Source organism: Phocoena phocoena, chromosome 4 (assembly GCF_963924675.1).
Source record: "Phocoena phocoena chromosome 4, mPhoPho1.1, whole genome shotgun sequence".
Classification (NCBI taxonomy): Eukaryota; Metazoa; Chordata; class Mammalia; order Artiodactyla; family Phocoenidae; genus Phocoena; species Phocoena phocoena.
In genome coordinates this window covers 62,044,547-62,062,827 of record NC_089222.1, presented here as the reverse complement: position 1 = coordinate 62,062,827, position 18,281 = coordinate 62,044,547, and the positions used below count along the sequence as shown (strand labels likewise).

At 40.9% G+C, this 18,281-nt stretch overlaps 1 protein-coding gene across 1 annotated transcript in view; it reads left to right on the top strand.

Annotated features, from left to right (window-relative positions):
• MCF2L2 (MCF.2 cell line derived transforming sequence-like 2) overlaps positions 1-18,281 on the top strand; it is a 189,599-nt gene that overhangs the window by 91,185 nt on the left and 80,133 nt on the right. The window contains exons 13-14 of the mRNA XM_065875824.1: positions 3,564-3,644; positions 17,718-17,803. Of these exons, the coding sequence (XP_065731896.1) occupies positions 3,564-3,644; positions 17,718-17,803 (167 nt within the window). The remainder of the gene's footprint in view (positions 1-3,563; positions 3,645-17,717; positions 17,804-18,281) is intronic.

Below are 18,281 nucleotides of genomic sequence, written 5' to 3'. Positions count from 1 at the left end.
TCTCCTTTATTGGTTTATATGGTAGATTACAATTATTTCTTTTAAATGTTAAAACAATCATGCATTCCTGGGTAAACATTCTTGGGTATGATATATGTGTCATTTGTTGCCTCATGTATTTTATTAAGCACACATTCATAATTATTATGTCTTCTAGATACACTGGCCCTTTTATAATTAGGAAATATCTCTCCTTCCCTTCTTATCTTTAGTAAAAGTCCTTGTCTTGAAGTCTATTTTGTCAGATATTAATAGAGCCATTCCAGCTTTCTTATGCTTGGTGTTTGCATGATACACTTTTTCCATTCTTCTATTTCTGTCTATTTTTAAAGTATATTTCTTGTAGACAGCTATAGTTGGGTCTTGCCTTTTAAAAACATGTTAATCTCTGCTTTCTAATTGGAGTGTTTAGTTGATTTTACATACTATGTAATTATTGATATAGTTGGATTTAGAGCTACTATTTTGTTATTTGTTGTCTATTTGTCTCATATGTTTTTTATTCTTCTGATCTCTTTTCCTGGCTTCTTTTGGGTTAGCCAGTTTTTTAGTATTCCATTTTAATTCCTCTACTGGCTTTTTAACATACATACATAACTTTTGCATTGTTTTTTCCCCAGGTGTTTCTTTTAGGGCTTACCATGTGCATCCTTAATTTCTCACAATCTACTTTGAGTTAATATTGTAGCACTTTATGTAAATACAGGAAATTTGCAAAAGTATAGTTCCATGTGCCCTTTAATCATCCTCTGTGCTATTATCCTAAATATTACATCTACATATGTTACATACCCCAATATTGTGTTATAATTTTTGCTCTAAACAGTCATATATCTTTTAGAGAAATTGGGAGAAAGGAAGAAAAAATGAAAAAAATTGTGTATATAATTTTATATTTATAATTTTATATATATATAATTTTATCTTTACCATCCTGTTCACCATTTCTGGTGTTCTTTATTCCTTGTTGAATTACCATCATGTGTCTTGTCTCTTCAGGCTGAAAACCTCCCTTTGGCATTTCTTGTTTTGCAGGTCTGCAACAAATTCTTTCAGTTTTTATTTATCTGAAAATTTTGGGGTCTTTTGGTAACTCCCCATTTAGTACAGCTTACAGTCCCCTGTCTCCTACAACATATTAAACTTTTTAGAATTAAAAAGTTGATAACAGTTCAGTGAATTTCTTTCCTGAATTTTTCCACACACATGCATACACATGCACAGACACACTTATGCACACATACCACAGAAACACACACTCACACACAGAGAGACATCCTTCTTGGATGTTTGGAAACAGGGCTTGGTTCTCCTGACCTCCCATCTAGTGCTCTTTCCCAAAACTAAATTATGCTCTTTTCGATGACTTTTGCTTCCCCCATTATTATTATTTTTTTAATTTGAGTAAAATTGCTTTACGATGTTGTATTAGTTTCTGCTGTACAATGAAGTGAATCAGCTGTATGTATACCTATATAAAGGACATACGTTTGTTACAAGTAAACAAAGCAGGAATGATAGATTGTTTCTCAGCTTTTTCCACACAAGATTTCATAGTAGGTAATGACCCTCCTAGGGTCCACAGATCTTTGACATGTCTGAACAGGTATCGTTGACCTTGGTCAGGCAACTAGCTCATTTTGTATAACAATCCTGCACTTTTGTTTTGGAGATTAACCACCAAGTGTGGATTCTAGCTGATCGCTAACAGGATTTTCAAATACATTTGTCTGATTTTTAGCAACTGAGTCTGTGCCAAGATAGACTATTATATTTCACAGTGTAAGGAACATGGTCAGAGCTGCTTAGAGACGGGAGCTGGAATCTCAGCTCTGACTCTTGGTAGCCAGGTGTCTTGCGTACAACATTCAACCTCTCTGAAGTACGTAAGGAACATGAAAAAATTCTTTTGTGGCTATAATAATAGCTAAAATATACTGCGTGCTTACCACGATCTAAACACTGTGCATACTAGCTCATTAAGGCCTCAGAACAACCCCATACTGTAGGCTTTCTCATTATTCCCCATATACAGATGAAGAGGCTAAGGCTCTTTGAGAACGTATGCTTCATGTGTGGAAGAGCAAAACTTGAGCGTTGGCAGCATGGCTCCCGCGTCCCTGCCTTTAACTTCATCGGTGTACTTAGCGTTAAGGGAAGGTGCTTCTCAGTCATGGGCGTTGCCAATTAGTGTATGCATTTCCAGCTTCCCATTGTTATGCCTGGAATTACTCAGGTTACAGAGATCCTGTAGAGAATGAGGAGCCCAATGGATTGTCCATTGTTATAAAATAGCTTCAGTGGTCGCATAACCTGGGGCAGCAAACAGTGCTTCACTACAGATTTCAACATAACATGTATGGGAAACCCACAGAAAGCCCAAGCTGCTTCCAGTTGTCTCACAGAACTTGAGGCTTGGGAGGGGCCTCTGGAGGCAAGACAGTCAGCCTCCAACAAGTCTACCACAGATAAGCATCAGGGTGCTATTGGTGGCATTAGCTGGATGACATTTTGGCCATAGGACCCAGAAATGCTCGTATCCTGTCCTGGATTAATCACAAGTATCCCATGAGTTTCCCAAAGAAACTGTATATACAAGGGTGGTGATGGTGACAAGAATTCAAGTTACCACTTACTTATTAGCCTTGTAGCCATCGCCCCCAGTGCAGCCCTCTGGTAAAGCTGGGTTAGAAACTTCAAGCATAACCAGGGCTTCTCCTACCCAAATCCCAATCTTACTACCAAATGGCCATGGAGCTTGAAGAAGGGTATCTCTCAGGTGTCTGAGAGCCCTGTGGGAAGGAGAGGAGGGAGGGAGAATGATTGAGAGGAGAGAGCAAGGCTGCCCGTTTCCCTCTAGACTCAGCTGATTCTTCACACAGTCATCCTGTCCACCAAAAATACGTTTGCATCGGTTTGGGAATGCAACTGTTAGATCATCAGATTAGCAACGATTTCTGCCTAGGGCAGACATGGACATTCCCTTATATAATCACAGTGTGTTTAAATGGTAAGAGTTTAGTATTTTTCAAATTTTCTGTAATAATCACAAATTAATTACCTGTATAATGGAAAAAATACACTCAATAGAATGTGGTGCCTAGAATTGAATCTTCTAATCCAAGAACATCAAGTACAATATTATACATCGCAGATGACTTAATGCTAAATATCAGGGCATTAAAAGAATCCAAGAAGTCTGGAATAGTTAAGGAAGATTTCATGAAGAAAGTGACTTTTTAGCTAGGCCTTAAAATTGGGAATGATGGAAACTATCATTTTTACCACATTACATTTACTGATTTGTTGTGGTTTGATGTTTCCTGTGGTGTTGAGTGTGACTTTTTTCTCTTTGAATCAAATGCCTGGGATCAAGGACTCTTTCTTTTCTGCATCTCTCCTTCACCTCCAATTTCATCTACTAACTTGGAAATCACTGTAGCAGCTCAATGAAGCTTTGTTAATCAACTGTATCAACATGGTCCAAGTTAGGCTAAGTGCTCTGAGTTATTTATAAGCCAAATTAATGGCAGGTTTTCTTTGTCTCTCTAGCTCCTCATCAGAAAACATCTGAGGAACGTTATGTGGAGACGGATTTAAACTCTGTGGAAAAGAAAGATGATGAGACTAAATTTGAAGTCAAGGTATGATCACCTTTCCTTTACTGATAGAAATTTCTGACATGATATAAGATTGCTGCCATAATTATCAATAAACCAATAAATTGTGTTTCCCTATTTCATACCTACCATCACCTCCAGAAGATGTGCCCATAAAGGCACGTAGCACAGACTAGTGCTCCCAAGAGATGAGGTTTGTAGAATTTCATCCTTTCCTTTCTTCTTAATTGCAAATAGAAACCAAAAGCTCTTTGGTCATAATGTACATAATTGTTGGTAGATATTGTTTTATTGAAGGAAAAGTCATTTTATTCATTCCTATAATCTGACTTCATATTTAAAATTGGTAGAACAGTGTATGGTTTATATATAAAAAGAACACGACAGGGCTTCCCTGGTGGCGCAGTGGTTAAGAATCCACCTGCCAATGCACGGGACACGGGTTCGAGCCCTGGTCCGGGAAGATCCCACATGCCGTGGAGCAGCTAAGCCCATGCGCCACAACTACTGAGCCTGTGCTCTAGAGCCCACAAGCCACAACTACTGAAGCCCACATGCCATAACTACTGAAGCCCATGCACCTAGACCCTGTGCTCTGCAACAAGAGAAGCCACCACAATGAGAAGCCCACACACGACAACGAAGAGTAGCCCCCACTCGCTGCAACTAGAGAAAGCCTTTGTGCAGCAACAAAGACCGAACGCAGCCAAAAATAAATAAATTTATCAAAAAAAATGACAAAATTACATACAGCTACACACACACACACACACACACACACACACACACACACGCACGCATATATAGCTGGTGAACTCTGAATAAGCATTGTGGATTGTGCCAAAATCATTTTCACGCTTTTGATACTATACTCTAGTTGTGTGAGATGTTAACGTTGAAGGAGTTGGGGGAAGAGTACATGGGACTTCCCTGTACATTTCTTTGCAAACTCATGTGAATCTATGTAATTATTTCAAAATAAAAGTGAAAAAAAAAGCACATAAGCTTTGGAATCTGGCAGACCTAGACTTAAGTGACATAAACTCTCTAAACCTCAGTTTCTCATCTGTAAAAATAGGAATAACAATAGCTACCTCCTGAAACTGTTTTGAGCATTAAGAGAAAATTTGAAAATGGCCAAGCACTATATAATCGTAAAGTAACATTATATTTAAAAACCCAAGCAAAATGAATTGTGAATATATGTTGCTGCACAGCCACCCCAGAAGGGGTCCCTTCCCTCTGCCTCACTAAAAAATTAAATATCTGGGGCTTCCCTGGTGGCACAGTGGTTGAGAGTCTGCCTGCCGATGCAGGGGTCACGGGTTCGTGCCCCGGTCCGGGAGGATGCTGCGGAGGGGCTGGGCCCGTGAGCCATGGCCGCTGACCCTGTGCATCCAGAGCCTGTGCTCCGCAACGGGAGAGGCCACAGCAGTGAGAGGCCCGCGTACTGAAAAAAAAAAAAAAAAAAAAAAACTTAAATATCTGGCTGACTGAATGGTTCTGAAACAGAAGCCAGTAGACCATGGGCTCAAATGGACTTCAGCAATAGTTCATATCCATCATCAATTCCCAATATGTCCAAATCTAGGCCTCCCACGGAGACTCCACTGACCATTAAGGAGTCAGGCAGAAAGAAAGTCTTAGGCTTTTCTTCCTGGAGGCAGAAACAATGTGGGAACTAGTTCCCAGCAGACTTTTCTTAGAGAGAGAAAGCTGCATTCTTCTGTCAGTTTGTTCAGTCATCCTTCTGTATTCTGGGCAGATAAGGACACTGTCATTGCTGTTTTGGAATCCCTCATGGTTGGAGTTATTGCATCACCATGTCTTCCAGAGTTAGGAAACAGTCTGCAATTTCATACAGTCTTGTAATTTTTTTTTTTTGGTAGTGTTTTTGTCTGGTTTTGGTATTAGGGTAATAGTGGCTTCATAGAATAACTTTGGGAGTGTTCCCTCCTCTTCAGCCTTTTGGAAAAGTTTGAGAAGGATCAGTATTAGTTCTTCTTTGTATGTTTGGTAGAATTCCCCAGTGAAGCCATCTGGTCCTGAACTTTTGTTTGCAGGGAGGTTTTTGTTTTGTTTTATTTTGTTTTTTATTACAGATTCTATCTCACTTTTAGTGATCAGTCTGTTCAAATTATCTATTTCTTCTTGACTCAGTTTTGGTGGGCTGTATGTTTCTAGGAACTTGTCCATTTCTTCCAGGTTGTCCAGTTGGCATATAGTTGTTCATAGTATCATCCAGTCTTGATCAGTTATTTTTTTGAAATGGGCAAATGTAACTAAAATTCACCTGACTTGACATTCATGAAGTCTGTGAAATCATTAAGTAATATAAAAAGGATTTCATTCACCTTCAAAACTGAGCATCACTCAACCATTTTCTGTATGCTGGTCTTCAAAGAATGTCATCTCTGAAGGTGAGGGCTGTGTCAAGTGCACCAGAGCCCAGATTTGGCACCTGAACGCATATGCCATTGCATTGACTCACAATGTGATTGGAACTCACTTCATATCTCTGTGACTTACTTTGCCCATCTTTAGACAACATATTTATGACCTGCACACTTCATAAAGATGTCGTGGGAGTTGTAAGTATGTTAAGGTTCTCATATATAAGAATTAAAATTAGAGTAAATTATTTCAATAATTGTAAACAATACAATGAGTGCTATTGTTTTATTTGTTGTAAAAGAAAAAAAGGAAATATTGTCAATAAACATAAAGCACCTTTCCTCAGGGAAGACCTCAGAAGTATTTAAGGCCAAAAGTTTCCATAAGCTACATTCATTATTTACTCCTGTGTTACATACTTGTAAAAATAGACACTGCAGGAGCAGGGGTGGAGATAGAATCAGAGGCCAACAGGGTTGGAAAATGCTGAGTAGAATTCAAAAAGCCCTGACCACCAGATTTCTGGTTTCTTCCTTCTGCTGTGCTGTTTGTTTAATTCAGGCTCCAAGCCCATCCTGCTAAGATGCTCTCTCCCCCTGTGTTTAGGCAGATCACCAACAGCATAGGTACTGCTAAGCAGGCACGAGTACATGCTACCATCATCCTTCTGTGCTTGTGTTGCTTTTTCCCTCACTGTTGCCTTGTTTGGGTATTTAATGAAGGGCTTTTCCCCCAAGAACATATATATTAACAGTCAAGGGAGAAAAGGAAGCAGGGTAGGAACAAAGGCTGCCAAACTTCCTCATTTGGGAAAACAGTGGCTGGTCAGACTGCTGCTTCTAAAGCCCAGGGCTATGAGAAGAGTGAGCAGAATCCACAGTCGTGAAAAATATGAATAGGAAGAAAGGGGATTTGTGCACCAAATCCCCAAGTCCTGGACTTAGAAATCAGTTTAGGGTCAGTAAATGCAATTAGTGTTTTCCAAGGTGGGTGGTATAACCAGGGAAATCATTATTCCAAAATTTGTAAGAAAACTAGTAAGAAAACAAGTAGGTTAGAAAAGAAGGTTTAGATTCAGCTCTGCACGGTTCAAAAGAGGGACAAGGAGGTTGATTACCATCAAGAACAATCACTGCTGCTTGTGTTTTATGGCCACTGTCCAAGACAGATGACCAGGATAAGTAGAACATGGCATCTGACTCTCGGTGACCATTCTGACACCTTTTTGGCCTTAGGCCTGGAACTGAAAGATGAAATGAAGGCATAACCAGTCTAGGAGAGTGAATCATAACATTGTGATAAATGCCCCTCCTTGCCCTCAAGAGTAAATGCTCACAGGGGGGAAAAAAAAAGCTATAAATCCAAACCATTCATGATTGCTGCTGGAGTCACCGATACTCACTACTGCAACTAAAATCATGATAAGGTCTTATCATCAGCAGAGAACTCATTCCCAAAAAAGGCGTTCCCTCTTCTCTGGCAGGAGAATCCTTGGTGTGCCAGTTCACAGGAACTTGACAAGCTCAACTTGAGGAGGCGGCTGAGATTCTCGGGGCCATCTGGCAGCTGTGAGGGCTGCGCTTGGCTCACTGACACTGTCTGGGAAAGCCATGGTGGAGTCCTTCCCTGTGGCTCCTAGCAGTAGTGATGTGGCTACTTTCTGCCCTTCCCATCACCAGTTGGAAGCTGAAAGCATGACTCACCAGGGCTGCTTTCCCTGGGCTGCTCACGTCATGGCCTCTTTAGAGGTGGAAAGAAGCCAAAGGCTGATGAGGATTTCTTTTTCCTGCATGTCAACCCTCAGGAAAAAGGAAGAGCTACTGGCTGTGAACACCAACGAACAGTGTTCCTGGGTACCTATTAAAGTCGTTTAAAATAGCAAGATCTTTTCATGCTTCTGAGCAAACAGGCTCCTTCATAAAAAATTTTTTAAAACAAAAAAAGTCAAGGCAGGAAGAGAACAGAGAGGCGAGGGAAGGGTTGCTAACACTGACTGAGGGCTAGACGTTGTGCTGGGTGCTGTGTGTACCTGATTTCATCTCAAGTCCTCAATAACTTGTGAGGAAGGTGATGTCTCCTTTGTTTTATCTGTGATGCTGTTGAGGCTCTGAGGAGCTAAGTGAGTTTCCCCAAGTCTAACACAACTAGTAAATGATCGAACTGGAATCTGAAATTAGCAGTTTACTTAATCTAGCAGTTTCCTAATCTATCTAATTTAACCTGTCTACCGGATTACTTACTTAATCTACCTAACTAGCAGTTTACTTAGCCTTTCATCCCCTAAATTTCCTCTTCTGCAAAATGGAGTTAAATAAAGTAACCTCACAGGTGGCTGATTAAATAAGAAATATATGGAAAGCACCTAGCATGATGCCTGACATACAGAAGATTCTTAGTAATGTTAGTTTCCCAGTTAATCCTGTGTTTACAAATAGAATGTTTTGTGTAAAAGATGAGAAGAAGCTGAAGGAAGGTTGGATTCAGGTCTTAAATTAAATAGCTTCTCCTATTCTCGAATATGTATCTTTTTGCCAAATGATAAGAGCTCAGGGCCAAATTTAGTTTTTTGCTTTCTCACTCTTCTGAATCCCAAAATCTTTCATTTACTTTTCTGTTTCTCACCAAGAGAACTATGTGAACCCTAAGCACATTTCACTGTTCACTTTCTGTGATGTTTAAAGTCTGGTCATTCTTCGAGATTCAAAGAATCCACCAAATCTTGATCTCCTCAGCCAAGCTCTCTGAACAATATCTAGAATGAAGATTCTCAAGGTTTCCTGTGTACTACAACCCTGAGAAGCTTATTCATAATGCAGATTTTCAGGCTCCACCCACAGAAACACTGATTCAGGAGGTCTGGATTAGGGTCCAGGAACATGACTTTTTTTTTAAAAAAAATTATTTATTTATTTTCGGCTGCAGTGGGTGTCCGTGGCTGCACGCAGGCTTTCTCTAGTTGCATTGAGCGGGGCTACTCTTTGTTGCGGTGTGCGGGCTTCTCCTTGCAGCGGCTTCTCATTGCAGAGCTAGGCGCGCAGGTTTCAGTAGTTGTGGCTCGCTGGCTCTAGAGCACAGGCTTAGTAGTTGTGGTGCACAGGCTTCGTTGCTCTGCAGCATGTGGGCTTTTCCCGGACCAGGGCTCAAACCCATGTCCTCTGCATTGGCAGGCAGATTCTTAACCACTGCGCCACCAGGGAAGCCCCAGAATATGACTTTTTAACTTATGCATTTGGTGACTAGAATGCAGGTGGTACAAGGGACTGCACTTTTGGTCACATTGGCCTAGAGGCTATATTCATAGGCAATTGGGATAAAGAAGAAATCATTAAGGTAGATATGGATCTCTTAGGCTAATACAGAGTCCAAAATGCAGGAGAGTGAGGATGTGACTAAATTATTGTATGAGAATGTATTTTTCACTGAGGGAACTACATGAGAAAAAAGAGAGAATAACAGTAAGACCACTGTTGGCTTTGCTCTCTCATCAATAAAAAATGGACATGACTAAAATATTTGATGTATCCAATTTGGGTGGCTTATTCAGCTCAATTTAATATATATCAAAGCAATTGCTATGGGTCACATATGGGAAACAATTCTAACATGGGGCCTAAACTCAGGAAACTTACAAGTTTCATGGGGAAAACAACATATTTCCAATAATTTATAATATAAAGCAGAATGACCTACCTTTAGTAAAAGGAATATAATGTGTTAGAAGGCAGAAGAGGGAACAGTTCATAGCAAGTATGTCGGGGTGTTTTTTTCCAAAGGAGGTGGCATTTGAACTTAATTTTTTTTTTTTTTTTTTTTTTGTCTGGTACACGGGCCTCTCATCGTTGTGGCCTCTCCCGTTGCGGAGCACAGGCTCTGGACGCGCAGGCTCAGCGGCCATGGCTCACGGGCCCAGCTGCTCTGTGGCATGTGGGATCTTCCCGGACCGGGGCACGAACCCATGTCCCCTGCATCGGCAGGCGGACTCTCAACCACTGTGCCACCAGGGAAGCCCTGAACTTAATTTTTTTAAGAGTTTTTTTAAAATTTTATTTATTTTTCTTTATTTTTTTTGGCTTTGTTGGGTCTTAGTCGCGGCACGTGGGCTCTTCATTGCCACGCACGGGCTTCTCTCTAGTTGTGTCACACGGGCTCCAAGGCACATGGGCTCCAAGGCACGTGGGCTCTGTAGTTGTGGTGCATGGGCTCTCTCACTGAGGCACATGAGCTCAGTACTTGTGGCACGCGGGCTTAGTTGCCCCGTGGCATGTGGGATCTTAATTCCCCAACCAGGGATCGAACCCACATCCCCTACACTGGAAGGCAGATTCCTTACCACTGGACCGCCAGGGACGTCCCTGAACTTAATTTTAAAGAATAAATACAACTTTGAAAGGTGGATAAGATAGAGAAGGGCATTCCTGGATGGGGAAGGATGTAAAGCCTCAGAAGTCTGAAGGGAGCATAGGCTATTCCGGGAATAGTCCAAGAAAGCTGGGAAGGTAGACCAAAGACAGGTTGCTGAAGGCTTTCGTTGAGGATTGTTGCCAGCAAGGGCATTTGTGTATCAGTTTGACATTGGTACAGCAATGAAGAGTAAATTAGATGAAGAGAGGCAGGCTGACCAGCTGCCAGCAGTTGTCCCAGTCCAGGTGAGACTTCGATGTTGAGAGCCTACTAATGGCAGTGGCAAAAAAGGAGATGGGCAGAGCTCATACCCATTAGTCCAGGTGTTCTCCCCAGTGCCTGGAATGCTCTAGACTGTCAGAGAAAATTTGATGAATGAAGCAATAGATCAAGGCAGAGAAATAAGGGGATAGATTTAATAGGGAGGGAAAAGAAGATACTGAAAATACCTTCAAGGTTTCCATCTTGGAATCTTCATTGAATGAATTTGTTGCCCAGTATAGAGTACTCGGGGGAACAGTAGAAAGTGAGGACTTAGGCAGGCTGAGTCCAGCATTTGTGGTCTCGTGGATCTATAACAGTAACCTACACACTCTCTTTCTGTTAGCTGGGCTATACTCCTCCCCACACCAGCAAGAGTCAACCAGTTGGCCTTGAGGTTATTTGGAAATTAACTAGGTTAGGGCACTTTTGCAAATCTAATAAAGCATTTTTCAAATTTGTGATTTTATTTATGAGTTAAGTTAGATTTACAGACATGTAAAAATTGTTACGTTAACATTTATGCATTAAAGTTAAAATCACATGAAATCAAACAGTCTGAGAAAATTCAGGATGTATGGACAACTTCTTTTCAATGTCCTTGGGTTACTTATTTCCTCCCCATTTTCTTGGTTTGGGAATGGGAGAAAGGTATCTTGTGACATGTTTCTCACTTTCTGATATTTTTAACAGAAATACAGACTTGCATATCATTGGTAAAACAACGTTGCAATGTTTGCAGTTTTTTAAGAAGACATTTCCCCCATAAACAAATACTATAAGTAATGTTTAGAGTATTAGTCCAGCCTATAAAAGCCAATTTAACCAGTAAGAACACTGAACTAATTACTAACAAGTCTAGCTGAGAAACTCAAGATCTTAGATAAAAGAGACCCTGGAAAAATTTTGTAAAGTTTCCATCTGGGACCCATTTCCTTATCTTTCCCTAGTCGTTTCCCCTTTCCACAAAGCTTCAGGACCAGTTACGCCTGTCTCCTCAAGCCCTCCAAAGGGCTTCAGTCTATAAAATGTCCTAAAACCTTCCTCTTTCCTCGCCACCCCTCCCCTCCCTCTTGGAAGTCTCCTCCCAATGCAGCTAATCTGGACTAGAATTGGGAGAAATCTGAATGAGCTAGTTCACAGCAATGCAAGGCTGAGTGACTGACAGCCCCATAACCCTCCTGCAAACACTTGCCATGTTTTAAAACGGACTGACTGCCCTATTATCTAAAGGAATCCTTAGGTAGTGGCTTCTTCAGGCAATGCCAGTGAAGTGTACGAAAAGATGTGCTGGAAAAAGGCCAACGAGAGGGAGCAAATAGGACAGACCAGCCGGGTAGGAATTCACTTGAAGGATAGATTCTCAAGGTGGTTCCTGTTCTTCAGAAGTCCTTCCTATTCTCCACATCAGAACCCACTGAATCTCAAAAATCGGGGGGGTGGGGTTTCCCCTTTCCCGGCAGTACCAGCAATGGAGAGGGGAGGCTACTCTTTCCCAAGGTTGATGTTTTTCACTCTGGGAAACAGAGTGTCTCTAAGGCCACCCTAGACTGAAGCTGGAGGTGACTGCCCTTTGGAGAGGTTTCCTTTCCTTCCTGCTCTCCTCCTCTAAGCTGTGCCATTCTGTAATTATTCAGTGATTCTTACTTGTCATACCTCTTTTACTTTCTCAGGTTTTCATAATTAATTTGCAATCCCAGAAAAGAGTTAATAACCTTAAACGCTTCTTTCAATGATCACTCTTCATGCTTTAAATGAAGAGGGTGGTTCAGCTCCTTATCTGCCTTAACTTTTCTCTCTCAGAATTAGGTCTAGCAGCTTTCCTTTTTAAGAAATGTGATAATATAATAAATCATACTTTTACCTTAAGTTACCAGATACTATCTCTTTAAAAGAGTTGGAGCTGAAATTGCTCTCCAAGCATTCCTAAAATCATAAAGGGAAATCACCTAACTTGAGGGAAAACTTTGATTCTGTTTCAAATGTTGCTCTCTCTCCTTTGGGGAAGAAAAAAAATGTTAATAATCAATTGAAAATTACCTCTTGATAATTTTTAAAATATAAGTTTAAAAAAGATTCTTCAGACAAATTGAAATAAATTTTTTTTACAAAAAAATTCCTTCAGGTTTGGCACTTCACCTGTTTTTTTTTCAAATTTTGAAAATATGTCTTTCTTCAAAATATGGGGAGACAAAACAGATTCTGTGTTGCTGAGAAGATACAGGAAGTCATCATTAAAGGTGATCCTAGAAAACCTGCATGTGGGTTGGTGTCATTTTGAAACCAGAGAGAGGCTAGGGTGAAAGTGGGGGTCAGGGAGTGACGCTGGGCCTGGAGCAGCTGCCAGCCTGCCCGCCTTCACTGCCACCCTTTTTCTTCAGAATGAAAGGAACGTACAGGAGGAGGGAGTCTCCCACCTGATTGGCCTCCCAACAGAGTAGTTTATGGGTTGGTTCCCTTTTAAAGCAGTTGACTGAGAAAATCCCTTCTTTGGTGCCCTGGGGCATCCCCAAGTCAGGGTGACTGAAGGGGAACAGGATATGATTTCACAAGAAACTTAGTGCTCTGCTTTAAAATCACCTTACTCTATAATTCACTGAGGCTCATAAGGAAACCCCAACAAAGAAATAAAGCAGCAATTGGTGGGTTGGTCTGCGGTCAGTTTTCTCGGTCCATTATTTGAATCAAAGGACCAATATTTGAAAAAAGCAGGCATTTATTTGAATATGCTCTCTTCCTCCTAGAACTTTCAGGAGCTTAATTTAAAATTTTCCCAAAAGTACTCTGGCTACAATTGAGCTTTCATCTCAAAATTGGAAGCAATAGCACTTATGTTGGCATTTTATATTATAAGCAGAGAAATGTTTCATAGCCAAATGAAACATCTCCCTCATTTTACACAGAAGGAAATGGTTGCCCAGGGAGATTAAGCGACAGCCAACATCTCCCAGCTAGTGAGAAATATGGGGTCCAGTAGCAACTATCCAGCAATTACTGAAGGTCAGCATGTTGAGTGCTTTCCATAATTACCTATTTTAATCCCCACACAGTAGCTATTAAAGAGCCAACCATAAATGTCATTTCTTCTTTTCTTTGTGCTAAGCATTTTAATACATTATCTCTAATTACCACAAAAACCTTCTGATGTAGATGTAATACCCCTATTTTACTGACAGAGAACTAAGGTGCTACCCAAGGCCACTTCTTTAAAAGTAAGCCAGGGGGCTTCCCTGGTGGTGCAGTGGTTGAGAGTCCGCCTGCCGATGCAGGGGACACGGGTTCGTGCCTTGGTCCGGGAGGATCCCATATGCTGCGCGGAGCGGCTGGGCCCATGAGCCATGGCCGCTGAGCCTGCGCATCCGGAGCCTGTGCTCTGCAACGGGAGAGGAGAGGCCCGCGTACCGCAAAAAACAAACAAACAAACAAACAAACGGAAGCCAGGGATTCCCACCCAGATTTACCTGTCACACCTCAGTTTGTGTTCTTTTCACTCTTTAAGAGGTTTTCAAATTACAGGTCACAATGGTGATAGTGAACTCAGTTTGGTGGGTTCACCAGCGTTTTAAAAAAATAAAATAAACAGAAGGGAATGGGATAGAATTTAAAAATAGAATGTATCCCATCACAAAATCACACAAACATTTTTCAGTTATACGTACATCTGCTGTATATTTTTTCCCCAACACCAACAAACAATTAATTCTGTACTGTCTACTTGGAGATAGCATCAGATGCCAAACATTGAGGGCTCAGCCTTATAAGACTGCTCCCATGCCCCTTCAGAGACCATTTGCAAACCCAGGTTGTCACCTGTGCTTCTGAGACACTGGCTGGCTGTAGGTGCTTCCTAATAGTTACCTCATTAACATAAACTCAAGTGTGGTTGAAAGGGGTTTGTTATAAATATCAAGACACTCTATCACAAGAAATTGAAAGGGTTTTAGGAGCTCTGTGCCAGAAACAGCATGAAGACCAAATATATATTTCTTATTATAAATCACAGTATATGTGTATAAGTATTATTATGTAAACGTTTTTCCTGTGGGTTGTGGTCAGTTTTTAAAGCCACTGCACCAGAACTAATCCATCTAAACCTTAGCAAAACACTGGTATACAGTGCAGTTAACTGCCGGCTCTTATTAAAACAGTCCCCAGATCTGCTGTGGATCCTTCCCATACATTCTCAAAACCATGCGTGTTGTATTGCATCAAACTTGATTGACAGAGGACTCTCCCTCCACCCTGACACCAACTGTCTGACATGTGGCCACAAGAATATGGGTTGACATGACCAAGTCCATGCCTAAGCATTTCAGCAAGCCCATGAGGTCATCTCATGCATGACAAAGCCTATAAAGTAGAGGGACGTTATCATTCTGCATAAAATGATAAAGCCCATACCTGCACCTTAAGTGTATTTTTCCATCACTATACTAGGTTGTCAGGAAATAAGAGACTCTACAATCCACCATACTAACAATAGGTCAATAGAGTTGGAAAGAGCACAATTCATTTCACAAGCATAAGCAAGTTTCACAGTGAGAGGGAGTTTTGTTAGTAATGGTGGTTACTCTTTCTGATGGTATTGCATGTTGTGGATTCAAAGATGAATAAGGCTGGAGCTCAAAGTCCAGTGAGTGTTTCTGGCACAGTAACATCACAGAGAAGGAACTAGAAAGGGATGCAGTGTAACATTAACTGCTATAGTAATTAGTTCAACATTACATGAAAATGTGAAGAAAGAGCTTTGGTAGTGTAGTGAAAATACCTAGTTTGGTTTGAATCCAGGGACTGGTATTTATTTCTGTATATTGACTGAAATGAAAAATATATTCTAGTCTCTGGTCAAATATAGTTAAGAGAGGGAACTAAAAATTTAGATTCTTATTGAAATGATATCCTATTTTAAAAGAAAAAATATGAACCTGAATGTAAGATTGCGCATGTATTTTAGAGCTAAATTAACAAACTAGTATCCCAAATCCTCCTTTATTTGTTAGCCGGCTTTCTGAATATGATGCCAGATTTGGGAAGACATCTATGAAAAGATAGAAAATCCATGGTTTTCTTTCATACACTGGACACTTTTAAACTGCTGTCTCTGTGGTCTGCATTGTGGATAATAAAACAGCCTTACCTTGACTGCTCTCTGTTAATCCAGGGAGAGGACTCTCTTGCATTGTCTACAACTAACTCAGCAGCCTGTAACTCTCACCTGTTTTGCAAGGTTCTTCCTATCTGTTCATCTGAATCTGGGAAAAGCTCATCGTCCAACTTTTAGCTCTAATCTACAAGGAATCTTTATGTTTATTCATTAAATTTCCCTTAATAATACTTTTGCAAGAGGGCCCTTTCTAAATCTATACTCCCTTTTGTGAGAATGTAAAATAACTCATTTAAACAGAACCTAGCAGGCAGGAAGAATTCAAATGCTGGCTAATTATCTACTTGTTCATTATTGGTTAATACCCTTATAATACTCCCGTTGCTATCAATATGATATACAAATTCACTTCCCGGTTAAAATGATATTTTCTTGAAAGTAAATTGAGTAGGAGTCTTGTCTCTTTTTGAGAATTAAATGCTTAGTGTTATGCTTTTTTTTTTTTTAAATTTTTTGCCACATTGTCTGGCATGTTGGATCTTAGTTCCCTGACCAGGGATCGAACCCGCGCCCCCTGCATTGGAAGCACAGAGTCTTAACCACTGGACTTCCAGGGAAGTCCGCCCAGTGTTCTGAAAAAGATCTGCAACCCTATGCGGCAGATAATGCTGTTACAGAAGGGGGTCCCCTTCCAGGGCCCGAGAGTGGGCTGTTGTCTAACACTCGGAAATGAATTGTCCAAGGAGACACACTTAACTGACAAAGCAAAAGACTTTATTAGTATGGACATATATACACTACCAAATGTAAAATAGATAGCTAGTGGGAAGCAGCCGCATAGCACAGGGAGATCAGCTTGGTGCTTTGTGACCACCTAGAGGGGTGGGATGGGGAGGGTGGGAGGGAGACACAAGAGGGAGGAGATATGGGGATATATGTATATGTATAGCTGATTCACTTTGTTATACAGCAGAAACTAACACACCATTGTAAAGCAATTATACTCCAATAAAGATGTTTAAAAAAAGACTTTATTGGGAAAGGGCACCCGGGCGGGCGGAGAGCACTAGGGTAAGGGAACCCAGGAGAACTGCTGTGCCACATGGCTTGCAGTCTTAGGTTTTATGGTAATGGGGTTAGCTTTCCAGGTTGTCTCTGGCCAGTCATCTTGCTTGGCCCATATTTCGTCTGACTCAGGGTCTTTCCTGGTGGCACATGCGTCTCTCAGCCAAGATGGGTCCCAGCATGAGGGTTTCTGGGAGGTTGGCAGGACAGAGTAGGGCTGGCGTCTCCTCCCTCCTTTTGGCCCCTCCCGGATTTCCCACACACACACACACCCAAGGTCTCAGCGGTGGCACACAGTGGAGCAGGGCTTTAAGCCAGCACTGGTGACCACTGTGCACTGGCCTAAGAAGGCAGTGTGATTCAACGGACTTGTGATTACCAGCCTGGGAAAGTGGACCCTGGACTTATCTCCTCTCTGTCTAGCTCTGTCTCTGGGCTTGGGCAGGCCACAACTTCTCCAGACATTGATTTCTTACCCAGAAAAAAAAAAACCCCAAAAAACAAAAAACATTGAATCAAATGATCCCTTTGCTGTCCCTTGTAGCAAACTCTGAATCATTTTTGTGAATCAGCAGGGAAGGGGGAAGAATACAATGTTAATAGTCCCTTCATTTAAGGAAAAAGGATACCTGCTTTTGTGAATGAGTTTTTGATGTTCCTGAAGGAAGCCTCAAGGGGAAACTGTAAAAGATCCACAGAGTGGTTGGGGATAACCCAGGAAAGAAAGAGAAAGATGAGAAACTGAATATGTTACTTATCTAGAAAATTAAAAACAACAACAAAACAAAGACATTTAGGAATAGAAAAATATAGGTAAGAGCCCTCCTTCCCCAAACAAATAGATGATCTTACCAAAATTTCTTTCACTTCAGAATGAAGAAATACTTGAAAGCAGTCATGATGGGGAGAACCCTGAGCCAGAGCAGCTTGACAGTTCCAAAAATCTCTCCCCCAGCAGGTAAGATTGCACATCTCTTTGTAGAAGTCATTTTAACCCTTTAGAGGGGTGGGGGTAATGGGGGAGGAGGGTAGGGTATGCTCTGTTTTAAATCTCATCACTTACCTTTCCTAGATAAAATCACATATTTATTCTTTATACTAACCTTCATTGTGTACCGGAGAACAAAACTCATGAATCTCATAAAAGCAACAAGCAAGAGCTGAAAATGGCATCTCATAAACTAGGCTTCCCAAGATACTCAATTTTTAAAAACAGTGTATTATCAAGAAAATAGTAAATGAAAAACTATTGCTAATATTGATTGAATTATTGGTTTTAAAGCATTTAAAGGATATAGGTTCCCCATAAACACAGTTTATACAAATGTAATGCTATTTTTGGCCTACAGCAAGGTGTTTGCATGCATGTGAAGGCTCTGCAGATCAGAAAGCCTAAATTATGGCAGTTAAGACCAAAAGCATGAGAGGAAATTCAT